This window comes from Dromiciops gliroides, chromosome 3, assembly GCF_019393635.1.
Source record: "Dromiciops gliroides isolate mDroGli1 chromosome 3, mDroGli1.pri, whole genome shotgun sequence".
Classification (NCBI taxonomy): domain Eukaryota; kingdom Metazoa; phylum Chordata; class Mammalia; order Microbiotheria; family Microbiotheriidae; genus Dromiciops; species Dromiciops gliroides.
Genome location: NC_057863.1, coordinates 653,378,144 through 653,393,178, shown reverse-complemented (window position 1 = coordinate 653,393,178; position 15,035 = coordinate 653,378,144). Strand labels below are relative to the sequence as shown.

The 15,035-nt window shown below is 39.4% G+C and overlaps 1 protein-coding gene across 9 annotated transcripts in view; it reads left to right on the top strand.

Annotated features, from left to right (window-relative positions):
• LOC122746099 (zinc finger protein 260-like) overlaps nt 1-15,035 on the top strand; it is a 176,379-nt gene that overhangs the window by 90,188 nt on the left and 71,156 nt on the right. For 8 of the 9 annotated variants that reach the window (XM_043991559.1, XM_043991564.1, XM_043991565.1 and 5 more), the window contains one exon: nt 1,405-4,891. The exons of the other annotated variant lie outside the window; for it this stretch is intronic. In XM_043991559.1, the coding sequence (XP_043847494.1) occupies nt 1,405-4,241 (2,837 nt within the window). In that variant the 3' untranslated portion in view covers nt 4,242-4,891. Of the gene's footprint in view, nt 1-1,404; nt 4,892-15,035 lie in introns of those variants that run through there. 9 annotated transcript variants of the gene reach the window in all.

Here is a 15,035-nt window from a genome sequence, read left to right as displayed (position 1 = left end):
GAGTTCTTCTTTGAGTGTGTTTATTTCATCATTCCTCTCTCCCTCCCCCAAAGGGGAGGTCCTTCAAGCTGATTGGTTGAGAGGGGTCTCTTGCCGATGTCAGTAGTACACCAACATGTCACTCAGGGCCAGACAGGTGTGGTCCCCATCCAGTCATCCTTAAGTAGGTATTTAGTTTCTCATTCTCACCCAATTCAAACAATACTAAATCAATCAGGTGGGACGGGACCCCTGGGCATCTGCCAAGTCCCATTATTTTATCACATGAGAGAAGGACGATGGTCTAAAGATACAGAATGAGACATAATATTCTTGAACAAGGGAAGTTCATGGATTTCTTTTTATTGTGCTTATTACAAGGACCCTGGTTTTTCTTTTTTTTATTTAAGGAATATACACATTCAAAGATAAAAATTTAAAAATAAATGAATAATAGCTTTCTTTTAAATATCATCAGCCAATAAAATCTGATCCCACTAGTAGATATTAAAATAAAAAAGGGTTGGCAGTTATGTTGTGATCTCATACATCCAACTGAGCGAATAAAATAAAAAACGATTGCCAATGGAATTGCATTATGCTCAAAGATATGATAGATAATGAAATCATATCAGATTTTAGTATATGTGCAGCAAATGACACAAAAATCTATGGATCTGAATAGAATATAAGAAAAGTTGATATAAAACACTGAAAATTAATACATGACAGTTGAAAGGCATAAATAAATGTATTTCTCAGCACAGCATAGGTAATTTACAAAGGATGACCAAGTGATAGTGCATCAAAATTGATCAATATAGAAAAGTAGACTGCCTAGCTTGTCACAACAAAATAAAAAGAATAATCAAAAGGCATTTGAATGGGGCAGCTAGGTGATACAGTGGATAGAACACTGGCCCTGGATTCAGGAGGATCTGAGTTCAAATCCGGCCTCAGACACTTAACACTTACTAGCTGTGTGACCCTGGGCATGTCATTTAACCCCAATTGCCTCACACACACACAAAAAAAAAAGAAAAGGCATTTGAATGAAGAAAAACCATCTAATGCTTGGGAATGAGCACATTCAGTTGCAGATTTTGAGTTCTAGTCTCACCTTCACAGATGTTGGTCATGTGACTTTGCTCTTCTGAGCTCATGGTTTGAGTTGTAAATCCTGTATCACAGGTTTGTTGGGAGCTTCCAATGTTATTATTTGTGAGTTCAGTCATCCTCCAGATGTGAGCCAATCCTGTTCTTAATTGATTTATCCTGCCCATTGTGTTTCAAAACTCTTCTTTTGGATTGGTGAGATAGACTGTAAGTTACTTTTCTTTCTTCCAAGGGAGGGAAGAGGATTTATTTATATGCCTGTGCGTGTGCGTGTATGTGTCCATATATATGTTTCTTTGTTTCCTTCAGGTGCAGAGACCAGGTTTGCAGTGACTGAGACTGCTACTGCAAAGCTGAGCATTTCTGGGGAAGAGTCTCACCAGAAAAGATTCGAGAGTGATGGTCCCTGTGACTTCAATTTGAGAGAAATCTGTGACTCAGATATCAAGATAGAGAAAAATCAAAATAGTTACTTTGAATTTGATAAAGATGGGAAGAGTTTCAGACAATACTCAGTTCAAATTCAGTTTAAGAAAATGACCTCAGAAAATGAGTGTTTTCAGTCTGGTGAAAAGAGGGAATACTTTACTGAGTCCTATGAGAAGCCTCCTGAAGTGCAAACATATCAAGGTAGTCAAGGGGAAATGGCCAACAACTTGAATTCAGACCTCATCCAACATCAGAAATGTCATGTTGGGAAAATTCTTTATTTTTGTAATGAATGTGGGAAGGCCTTTAGCCAGAAATCAGAGCTCACTGAACATCATAAAATTCACACTGAAGGAAGACCTTATGAATGTAATGAATGTGGAAAGGCATTCACACAGAATGCCAAACTGGCTCAACATCAGAAAACCCACACTGGAGAGAAACCTTATGAAGGCCGTGAGTGCAGAAAGACTATCAGAAAGAAAACCATTCTTAGTGTAAATGAGAAAATTCATACTGGAGTGCAATCTTATCATCAACATAGAAAGACTTCCCAACACAGCTCCAGTCCTGCTATACATCAGAAAAACCGCACTTCAGAGAAACCTCATGAGTGTCAAAAATGTGGCAAAGCTTTTGGTGAACATGCTTCCCTTATTGCACATCAGAGTATTCACACAGGAGAGAAAACTTTTATATGTAATCAGTGTGGAAGAACATTCCGAAGTTACTCCAATCTTACCGTACATCAGAGGATCCACACTGGAGAGAAACCTTATGTATGTAATCAGTGTGGAAGAGCGTTCCGAAGTTACTCTAATCTTGCTGTACACCAGAGGATCCACACTGGAGAGAAACCATATACATGCAATCAGTGTGGAAGAGCATTCGGAGATAAGTCCAATCTTGCTGTACATCAGAGGATCCACACTGGAGAGAAGCCCTATGTATGTAATCACTGTGGAAAGGCTTTCCCACGTAAGTCCAGCTTTATTGTACACCAGAGAGTCCACACTGGAGAGAAACCTTATAAATGTAATCAATGTGGAAAAACTTTCCGACAGAACTCCAGCTTTATTGTACACCAGAGAGTCCACACTGGAGAGAAACCTTATGAATGTAATCAGTGTGGAAAGGCTTTCCTATATAGGGCCCTTCTTGCTAACCATATGAAAACACATACTGGAGAAAATCCTCATGAATGTCATAAGTGTGGTAAAGCTTTTGGTGAACACTCTTCCCTTATTGCACATCAGAGAATCCACACTGGAGAGAAACCTTATGAATGTAATCAATGTGGAAAGGCTTTCAAAGAGAATTGTAGACTTGCTGCACATCAGAGAATCCATACCGGAGAGAAACCTTATGAATGTAATCAATGTGGAAAGACTTTCACACAGAATGCCAATCTCATTGCACATCAGAGAATCCACACTGGTGAGAAACCTTATGAATGTAATCAGTGTGGAAGCGCATTCCGAACTTACTCCAATCTTGCTGTACATCAGAGGATCCACACTGGAGAGAAACCTTATGGATGTAATCAGTGTGGAAGAGCATTCCGAGATTACTCCAATCTTGCTGCACATCAGAGGATCCACACTGGTGAGAAACCTTATGAATGTAATCAGTGTGGAAAAGCATTCCGCGATAATGCCAATCTTGCTGTACATCAGAGGATCCACACTGGAGAGAAACCTTATGAATGTCATCAATGTGGAAAGGCTTTCACACGGAAGTCCAGCTTTCTTGTACACCAGAGAGTCCATACTGGGGAGAAACCTTATAAATGTAATCAATGTGGAAAGGCTTTCAAAGAGAACTGTAGACTTACTGCACATCAGAGAGTCCACACTGGAGAGAAACCTTATGAATGTGATCAGTGTGGAAAGGCTTTCCCATATAGGGCCCTTCTTGTTTACCATCTGAAAACACATACTGGAGAAAATCTTCATGAATGTCATAAATGTGGTAAAACTTTTGGTAATCATTCTTCCCTTATTACACATCTGAGAATCCACACTGGAGAGAAACCTTATGAATGTCATCAGTGTGGAAAGGCTTTCACACAGAACTCCAGTCTTGCCGCACATCAGAGAATCCATACTGGTGAGAAACCTTATGTATGTAATCAATGTGGAAAAGCTTTCACACGGAACTCCAGTCTTGCTGCACATCAGAGAATACACACTGGGGAGAAACTTTATGAATGTAATCAATGTGGAAAGGCTTTCCTATATAGGGGCCTTCTTGCTATACATATGAGAAGCCACACTGGAGAGAAACCTTATAAATGTAATCAATGTGGAAAGGCTTACCAAGAGAACTCTAGTCTTGTTATACATCAGAGAATTCATACTGGAGAGAAACCTTATAAATGTAATCAGTGTGGAAAGGCTTTCCCATATAGTTCCCTTCTTATTTACCATCGGAAAATCCATACTGGAGAGAAACCTTATGGATGTAATCAGTGTGGAAAAGCTTTCACTCAGAATTCCCAACTCTTAAAACATCAGAGAATCCACACTGGAGAGAAAGCTTACAAATGTCTTCAGTGTGGAAAGGCTTTCAGACATAACTCCAAACTTGCTTGCCATCAGAGAATCCATACTGGAGAGAAGCCTTTTGAATGTCATCATTGTGGCAAAGCTTTCACACAGAAGTCCTCTCTTACCAAACATAAAAAAATTCACACTAGTGTGACAGTTGAAAACTGAACGACTGGGGAAACAAACATTTGAGCAGAGCATATTGATTTATTATGTAAAGTATACCAATTGCATAACAAATCAGGACCAAGCATCTTTAGCTTGGCACTGGATCTCAAATACAGGGATAGATAGGTTTTTATGCATTGAAAGAAAACATTTAACAGGAAAAAGCCAGGATTTAAGATTAGTAATATGATTTCTGATTGGAGGAAAGATTAGGGACTTTCCAAGTTGGGAGGGGTTGAGCAAATTTTGTGAATTGGGAGGGGGGAATGCAAGCAAGTCTATTTTTCCAGATATAAAACAGAATGTCACTCAATCCCTGTGATTAGCAAGCAGGTAGAATTTAGAGGAAAATGAAATTTAAGTCTCAGAATAGAGTGAGTTTTACAAAATGGAGTCAGTTTTGATTCCCATAATTGCCATAATTCTCTCACTGAAGAGAAACTGTAGGAATGTTATCAATATGGAAAGGCTTTCACATGGAGTTCCAATCCTGCCATTCATCAGAGAAGCAACTCTGGATAGAAACTTTTTAAATGTACAGTGGATAAAGCACTGGCCCTGGATTCAGGAGGACCTGACTTCAAATCTGGCCTCAGACACTTGACACTTACTAGCTGTGTGACCCTGGGCAAATCATTTAACCCTCATTGCCCCGCGGGCGCCGCCCCCCCCCCCCGCAATGTATCAAGACAGAAAGTCTTTCTCACACAGAATTTCAGTCTTGCCTACTCTGAAGGACTTATGAAAGATGAAGTCCATCTACAGAGAAAGAACTGATGGTATCTGAATACAGATTGAAGTATAATTTGTGTTAGTTTCTTTTTCTAAAGTATTTTTGTCTGTTTTCTTTCACAGCCTGACTAATGTGAAAATGTTTTGCATGACTGCATATGTATAGCTTATATTTAATTGCTTGAGTTCTTAAGGGGGGTGGGGGAGGAGGGAAGAAGAGAATTTGGAACACAGAGTTTTAAAAATTGATGTTAAATTTGTTTTTATATGTAACTTGGAGAAAATTCTAAATAATTTTTTTTTTTAAAAAGGAAGAAGGAATGTTATGGAGGCCTTTAGAAGCAAAATAAAAAATGTACTTAAATCAGAAAAGCAACACAGAAAATTTATGATTGTAATCAATGTGGAAAGGCTTTTCCATACAGAATCCATATGGCTCACCATCTGAGAATTCACACCGGAGAAAAACTTTATGAATATAATCAATATAGAAAGGCTTTCACACAGAATGCCAGTCTTGCTGTATATCAGAAAGGCCACACAGAGAAACTTTATGATTTTAATCAACGTGGAATGGTATTGACACAGAACTCTAGTCTTGCTATACATCAGAAGCCTTATGAATGTAATCAATGTGGAAAGACTTTCAGAGAGGGTCCCTCTTGGTTAACATCCATGAATTTGCACAGTAGAGAAATCTTAGGAATACAATCAATGTGGAAAGTCTTTCAGACAAAACTCCAATCTTCCTTTTCATCAGAGAACCCACACTAGAAAAAAAAAACCTTATGGATGTAATTCGTGTGGTAAAGCCTTCAAATAAGTCCTCCATTATTTACCACCAGAGAATTCCTATTAGATATAATTTTTACCACTGTAATGAATTGAGGAAAGGCAGAGCTTGTTCAACATAAGAAAATTTATTTTGGGGAAATGCCCTATGTAGACTGAGTTTAAGAAGGACTTCAATGAGAGATCATCTCTTACTTTGCATCAGAGGATTCATAGTGGAGAGAAATTGGTCAATAGAAACATAATTGTCTCTGGAAGAGGGAATATATCCTAGGGTTGAATATGCAGAAGAAATGACACAATATTTGTAAAAAGCTTTGCAAGTATTAAATCATAATGGAAGTTAGCTGTTGTTATTTCATGGGGTATAGGTCTCATGGTAGCCTTAGTGCACTAAAATATGTGGACAATTTAGTCAATTTTCATTTAAATTGTTCTTTAGAATGGTGTAGAGGAAGGTTCTCAATATGCACTGTTTGAGAGTTTCAGAAATATGTAAGATTTTTTTTTTCAGGGCAATGAGAGTTAAGTGACTTGCCCAGGGTCACACAGCTAGTTCATGTCTAGTGTCTGAGTCTGGATTTGAACTCAGGTCCTCCTGAATTCAGGACCAGTGCTTTATCCACTGGGCCACCTAGCTGCCTAGAAGATTCTAATTGTAACAGGACACTAGGTTTTGAATCAGGAAAATTAGTTCAAATCCTGCTCAAATGCTCTCTAACTTTGTATTTATGGGAGAGTAATGACCTAAAAAGCTTGAGAAATTGAATAGATCAGGTGTATAATATAGAAAAGAGTATGATAACTATGGGTTAAATAAATCTATAGATCCCAACCATGGGGCCAGGACTTCACTACAGAATGTTGGAATATTGGAAAGCAGTCTGACCGAAACTAGGTATCGACCAGTATCTCACACTATGTCAAGATTAGCTCATAAGCACACATGACTTAGATATAAAAGGTCCCCTCAAACATATTGGAAGAACCATGAAGCAGATGTGTGTCAGTTTTTGATAGGGGATCAGAGAAAATAAAATGAATAATTAAAACAACAATGAATCAAAAAAGGAAATGGAGTAATTATCTTGGGAAAAACTTTGTAGAAAGTTTCCCTCATAAAGGCTTTATATCAAAGGCTGTAAAGAAGAGATACTGCTTATATATAAGGAACAGATAAAAAGGGCTTGAACAAAGATTGAGGTGTAAAGTCAGAAACTCTTCTGAGCTCTCACAAATTCACTTCCAAACAACATTAAAGTAATGCCTCAAAAAAAAAAAATCTGGAGTGGTAAAACCAACAAAAGGACAGGGTGAAACAATTTTCCAGCCATAGACAACTTAGAGGGTCATCAAGAAAAGCCTGTCTTATTGGGGTGTGAGGCCATGTGCAGGCCATGTCCAGCAAGCCAACAGCAGGCCTTAGGAGCAACTGAATTAGTGGTGTCAGTGGCAGCTTTTGGAGCTCTCAGCATATAGGGTCAGACAGCTGCTTAAAAGGAGATTACAGGAAATCACTTGCTGTCACTGGAGATGGACTCTTTTATTGCCCATATATGGATGTAGGTCACAGTCCTAGGTCTTAGTCCCAGAGCAAGGAGGAACACTCCCAGATGTGTGGTCTCTGATCCCAGTTGCAGGGCAAGAAAGGGTGCTTATGGTCACAGACCAGAACATAGCCCAAAAGAGCAGTGATCACATCTCTCCTTAGATGATAGTGACTTGGAAGAAGTGAGAACTTATAGATGCCCCGGAACTAGCTCTGAAAACAGCTACATGGGAAACCTGAAGCTTAGGACAATGCCCCCTTCACCCTGTGAGCAAAGTCTAACATTATTATGAAGTAAAAAGTCAAGAAATAGATGGGAGGGACAGCTAGGTGGCACAGTGGATAAAGCACCGGCCCTGGATTCAGGAGTACCTGAGTTCAAATCCGGCCTCAGACACTTGCTAGCTGTGTGACCCTGGGCAAGTCACTTAACCCCCATTGCCCCCCCCCAAAAAAGAAAAGAAATAGATGGGAAAAAATGAGGAAATAAAGAATGTCACCATAGAAAGTTCCCATGGTGACAGGGAAGGTTAGAACACAGACTCAGTAGACAAAGTCAAAACAGCTATGTCCAAATCCTCCAAGAAAAATATTAATTAGAAAACAGACAACAGCTTAATGAAGGAGGCGCTGTGCACACACAGACCACCCCCCACCCCCGAAGAAAATAATGCCTCTAAAATAGAATAGGCCAAATGATAAAAGAGGCATAAAAATCCACTAAGAACTCCTTAAAAAGAATTGCCAAGGGGGCAGCTAGGTGGGTTTATTGTAAGGAAATCTCTCTTTAAAGTACTATATAGGGGCAGCTAGGTGGCGCAGTGGATAAAGCACTGGCCCTGGATTCAGAAGGACCTGAGTTCAAATCTGGCCTCAGACACTTGACACTAGCTGTGTGACCCTGGGCAAGTCACTTAACCCTCATTGCCTGCCCTCCCCCCCAAAAAAAAGTACTATATAAATGTAGTTTACTATTTAAAAAACGATGGGCGGGATGCTATCAGAAAGACCTGGAAGGACCTGCATGAGCTGATGCAAAGTGAAATGTCCTGTATACAAAACAACAGCTATATTGTGAGATGATCTGCTGTGAATGACTTGGTTATTTTCAGCAATGCAATGATCTAAGACAACTCTGAAGGTCTTATGAAAAATGCAGTCCATCTACAGAGAGAGAACTGATGGTATCTGAATACAAACAAGCATAATTTTTTTGTTAGTTCCTTCATCTGAAGTTCTGTTTTTGTCTGCTTTCTTTCACAACCTGGCTAATATGGAAATGTTTTGCATGACTGTTCATGCATTGCTTATATTGAACTGCTTGAGTTCTTGGGTGGGGAGGGAGGGAGAAAGAGAATTTGGAACACAAAGTTTTAAAAAAATTGATGTAAAATGTGTATTTTACATGTAATTTGGGAAAATAAAATTCTAAATATGAAAAAAAATTGAGTATAATCCTCGGGATGTGTGTGTGTGTGTGTGTGTTTTTGTGGGGGGACTGGATATTTAATCAAACAGGACTTTCAAGCATTCCAGATGAAAAGACCAGAGCTGAATAGAAAATTTGACTTTCAAATACAAGACAAACAAAATGATAAACAGGAAAGAGATGTTATAAGGGACTCAATAAGGCTAAACTGTTTTGATTCCTACTTGGGAAGATGATACTCGTAACTCCTAAGGCCTTTATCATTATTAGGGCAGCAATAAGGGTTGTACATAGAGGTTATGGTGTGATGATATCCCAAAAAAAGAAAAAAAGGGGAGGGTGAGAGAAGGGGATGCATTGGAAGAAAGGGAAAGGGACAAGTGGAATGGAGTAAATTATCTCACATAAAAGAGGCACCAGGGCAGCTAGGTGGCGCAGTGGATAAAGCACTAGCCCTGAATTCAAGAGGACCTGAGTTCAAATCTGGCCTCAGACACTTGACACTTACTAGCTGTGTGACTTTGGGCAAGTCACTTAACCCTCATTGCCCCACAAAAAACCCCAAAACTCCACAAAAACATAAAAGAGGCACCAAAAGACATTTTACAATGGACGAAAAATGAGGGGCAGGGATGGCAGACAATACTTGAACCTTATACAACAGATCAAAGGTATGGGATATTGGTGTACTGTCCAAGTTTTCACAGGCATACAACAATGAGCTCAGTGTTTGGGAGGCTCTGAAGGAAAGTGTGGAAGAGAAGAGGTATTAGACTGACTACTAAACTGAAGGTCTACAGAACTGTTGCACTGACTTCATTGTTGTATGCCCGTGAAACCTGGACAGTATATCAGTACCATACCAAGAAACTGAAATCACTTGCTTTTGAATAATGAAGATTCTGAAGATCACCTGGCAGGATAAGGTACCAGACAGGTTCTTTATTGAACTAAACTTCCAAGCACTCAAACTTGATTGCAGAGAGTACAACTGTGATGTGCTAAGGCCATGTTCTTTAAATGCCAAACCTACACTTGCCTAAAATATTATTTTACAGAGAACTCACACAAGGCAAGCCCTCACATGGATGTCAGAATAAGTGATACAAGGACACTTTCAAGGTCTCTCTGAAGAACTCTGGAATTGTAGGACCACTTGGCATGCCATGCCCTCATCAAAGAAGGTGCTGTGCTCGATGAGCAAAACACAACTGAAATAGCTAAAAAAAAAGTGAGATGCACAAATTTAGATAATCCATCCCAGGTGTTCATATAGACTATTTGTGCCTGACCTGTAGGAGAGCATCGTGAACTCATATTGGTCGGATCATGCACAATTGGACACACTGTAACTTGACTCTAACATGAGATTATTTTTATCCTCTTTGAGTACTAAGAATAACCACCAATCAACCAACCTCTATCTCCATCTGGGTCCATGTTGCTGAGTTTTCCTAGCTCCAACCCATAGGAATGTGAGTTACTTTCTGTGACTTTCCTCAACCCCACTCTCTTCCCCATGCTGCCTGCTTTCTGCTACCACCTAATCCCCATCTCCATGCCATCTGCCTCTACATGCTTTGTGCCATTTGTCTCTGTATTTTCTGTATCATTTGTTCCTCCATCCTCTGTGCCTTATTAAAATGTGATTGAAGCATTATCCCCTGATGCCATTGTGACCTTTCTCAACAAGTATACAAAGAACTGGGAGTGCCTGTCCCCATTACATAATTCTACAAACTAATTAGCAGTTCATTACAATATTTTTGTTACTGTGTACAATGTTCTCTTGGATCTACTCACTTCACTTTGTATCAGTTCCTATGTCTTTCCAGGGCTTTCTGAAGCCATCCTCTGTTATTTTAACACAATACTATTCAATAACAATCATATACCTCAAGTTACTCAGCCATTCTCCAAATGATGGACATTCCCTCAATTTCTAATTTTTTCACAACCACAGAAAGAGCAGCTATAAACATTTTTGTACATATGGGTCCTTTTCCTTTGACATGTTTGGGATCTTCAAAGAGAACCCATGATCTCTTGACTTGTAGGTTAATTAAACTTAAGTGAGGCACAGTTGCACAAAATCAGCCTCTCTTTTCTGGTGTCATCAAGGTCCAGTGGTAAGATGAAAGTCAGGACGAATGGCAGAGACCCAGGTTGCAGTGGATGACCTTGGCATCCTTGGTGTTTGACCAAGCTCTAAGCACTCAACAATCCTGCTTCTATCACTTCCTTGGCCATTGGGTCCTCCTTCACCAATTACACCTGGAGAAGTCTTCACATGCTTGGGGTATCCCCCGACTCATTGACTTATTTGTGGCCCATTGGTTACCTTCAAGCTGGTTTAGCCCATCTGCTGAAAGAGTTTACTGGGGTGTGCTGTTATACATGGCACACCTTCATGGAGCTACTGGGAGAGTTGAGTGCTAGTTGGACACCAAAAATACACAAGCAGCCCTGAAAAGAGTTCAGCAAACTTTCACACCAGTGGTGCTAGGCCTCCTTGAACACCCATATACCTCTGTCTTTGGGATACAGACCTAGAAAGAGTGGTACTGGGTCAAAGGGTATGCACAGTTTTATTGGCCTTTTGGCATTGTTCCAAATTGTCCTCCAGAATGGTTGGGCCATTTCACAATTCCACCAACCCTAATTCTGACTACCAAATAAAAGGAAATTAAGAACACAGAAAAACCTTTAAGACTGTTGTAGCCAATCATTTGGGATGACTGGGATAGATGGAAGATGAGGGGGGTTGAGGAAAGGGAATCATGTCATTTCAAATATGGATTGTTACTGTTTGTGCCATTCCTTTCCCTTATGTATGTCTTCATTCTAGTGATACACAAAGTGCAAAGAAAGGTTGTTAGAGAACATGATGATGATACTTATCAAAAAGAAATATTGATAGAATTATTTCACCCACTATAACAAGAGGGTAACAATGCATTAGAAAGCAGACCCAGACAATCTGTTCTGTGTAAGAAACACCCTTGAAATAAAGATTCACATAGTATTAAAATGAAGGGGTGTCATTTTGTAATACAGTTTGGAACTCTGTTTTCAAAGCACTCAACCATATATGCTAGTGATAAACTACTAGTAGGTCTATAAACTAAAGAGATCAAAGAGGAAAAAAGCCCATACATGCAACACAAAAGTATAGTTGCTGTTTTTTGTTATTGAAAACTGCAAACAAAAGTGGTTCCCCATATATTGGGAAAGTGACTGAATAAATGATGGTATAAGAATATGATGGGGCATTATTATGCCAGAAGAAATGATGAAAGGCACAGCTTCAGAGAAACCTGGGAAGAGTAGTTTGAACAAGAGTGAGAAATAATGATTAATAATCAATATCTTGGGGGATTCAGTGTTCCCCTCTTTCTTAGTCCTTTCCCCACCACTCCAAAAGCAAGTTCTCCATGAAAGTATGATTCATCTGGGTCAAACCCAACCAAACAAAGGGGTCTTAGGTGGAGACAGATCCTTTTGTCTAGATAGCCAAAGGACTTTACTAATGACATCTGGCTTGCACAACTACACCTAGATGGCAACTATTTTGTTCTGATAAGCTTGGGTGGAGGGTCTACATTTTTTCTCTGTCATCTTTTTTTTTTTTGTGGGCCAATGAGGGTTAAGTGACTTGCCCAGGGTCACACAGTTAGTAAGGGTCAAGGGTCTGAGGCTGTATTTGAATTCAGGGTCTGTGCTTTATCCACTGTGCCACTTAGCTGCCCCTCTCTGATATCATCTTGACCAAGAGTTTAGTGACCAAACTTCATTTTAATATAACACACCTCCAAATCATGTCAACCAATTAGATTTGGTTGCTATGTGATGGGTATATAAATTAACCCCACCTGCATTAGGGATCTTTGATCTGAGAGACATTTCCAGATGACCATCCTTTTATTTGTAATCTGCTGGCCTATTAATATAATGATTAAATTACCCAGAAACCATGTCTCTCATATTTTTAATTGTCACATGGGTGTAGAGTGAAATGAACAGAACCAGGAGAATAGTTTATATTGTAACAACATCAATCAATACATTGAACCACCATGGCTCCAGAAACAGTGGTTTCCAAAATATTTTGTTCTCAGAATTCCTTTCAACAACAAAAATAAACAAACAAAAATTTGTTCTGAAGCCTCTGGTCATTTCTAATTATTTAAACTAATGTTATATTGTGATGTTTAAAAAGATCAAGAGACATAATTTCTGGGTAATGAACATTTTATTCATAATGCTAGGAAATTACCAATATAATCATTAGTGACATTCTCAAATACCAAAGATGAATAATGGTAGTGGGTTTAGTTTTGTATTGTGTATATATGTACAAATTATGTTTTATATTATGTATTAAGTTACTATATCTGGAGGCCATATTTCCTTGCACTACTCATGTTTTCCCTATTAGTTCATTTTTTAAGTTTTCTTCCACATGAAATTATTAGCAATGTTATTCTTTTTCTCTTATTTTCCCCTATTATTCATTTTATGACTCCCACTTGAGGAAGGCTTTAAGCATCTCATTCTCCTCTTACATTGAGTTATTAATGGCTTGCCAGTCTAGGTTTCTGTCCTCATGATCCTTTTTTTTGTGGGGGGTGGGGAGAATTATCCCCAGATGAATATTGGGCTCTTTTCTTCAGGCTTAGTGAACTGCCACAAATGCCCCTACACAAGATATCCTGCCCAGTTACCTCCTTTCCTCTTTTCTTTGGCAAAACAGTACAGAACACGGCCACCCTATTAGTATCACAGCCTGGGCTAAGTTGTGTCATTTGCAGTTTAGATCTTTGTGAAAATGGGAGAAAGTGAAGGTCAGGATGTGAAACTGAGCCCTTCAATAACCCAGACATATAACCTGCCCTGTTCTCTGCTTCTCTGCTCTCTGCAGCATATAACACTAGCACTGTGCTGGCCCTTCTGGCCACAGCAAATTCCTGCAATTTGGAGTTTGGATTTACACAACACTAGAAAGAGGGAAAGGGGTCGGGTTGTGGGGCTGCATTTTGTTGCAGGCCCAGGAGTTGAGTTGGCTTGTGCATCCTTGATGTCAGGGGCATGGTGGGTGATAAAGGGGATGCTGAGTGAGACTGAGTTTGACATGAGCTCCTGGAGATTTTACCTTTTTCAAATTCTTGGTGTACTAGACATGGAGACTAAATAAATTCTTTTTTAGGGAGGTTTGAGAGGTCATGAGAATCAGAGGTAATTTGTAGTCCTTCAGATTGATGGCCATGTGACCTGAGAAACTGTGTGATTTTCATAGTAAATATTATTATGAATTCAGTGGGGGAGCCCATTTGGAAGCATGGATAGTTCAGGCAAGGGAGCAAGAAAGTGGAGAGTGATGAATCTCCAATTGTCTTAAGGCAGGAGACCAAGCTGGAAATTTCCCTCTTCTCTCAGGAGTTTTGTAGGACACTAAAGTATGTTGTGCAGCTCTTTCCTCTCCATTCCCTTCTGAGGCTTGCAATGAGGAAGGGGAGGGGATGGAGTAATTCCTACACTATCATGTTCAGTTTATTTGACTTATTGGGTTTTTCTAGATTTGTAATTGTTAAATTGTCTCCACATATCCTGTCTTTGAGGTTAATGTCTTGCTAACATGAAGACTGTTTTCTATTCATGTTATTGCTTCTTACGCTGAGGAAATGGGGCCTCACCACTGGCCTGTTGGACTGGAAAGCAGGGTCATAGGGTGTCATCACTGACCTGCACCAGGGCTTGCTTACCTGGATGCCACCTGTACTGGACTGTGCCCCATTTTTACCTGAGTGAGACAGATGGTTCCTGCCAACCTTCTACATTGTGTTGGCCTGGAAAATTGTTTCATTACTTTCTTTTGTTGGTTCTGCTACTCTGGAATTCATTTGTAGGCATTATTTTATAGTTGTTTGGGGGTGAATTTGGAGAGTTCAGGCAAGCTCCTGCCTTACTCTGTCATTCTGAATATGGATATCTAAAACTTTTCTTTTTTTTGTGGGGAGGATTAAACTTAGAATATGTAGTGACTGCTTTGTGCAAAATAGGAAATTTCACTCCAGTCCATTTAAGGCCACTGTACCAAACTATGTACATTGTCTTTCCATAAACAGTTTTCTTAATTTCGATATGCACACTATTTTAAAAAATACATCTTCTAAATATCTGTAAGAGGCACTGGCAGGCAGATTTCTGACCTCAAACGCGACCCTTATTATTCAGGTAAGAAAAAGTGAGTCAAAATTCTTGATAGTTACAGAAGTCTTCTACTATGAATACT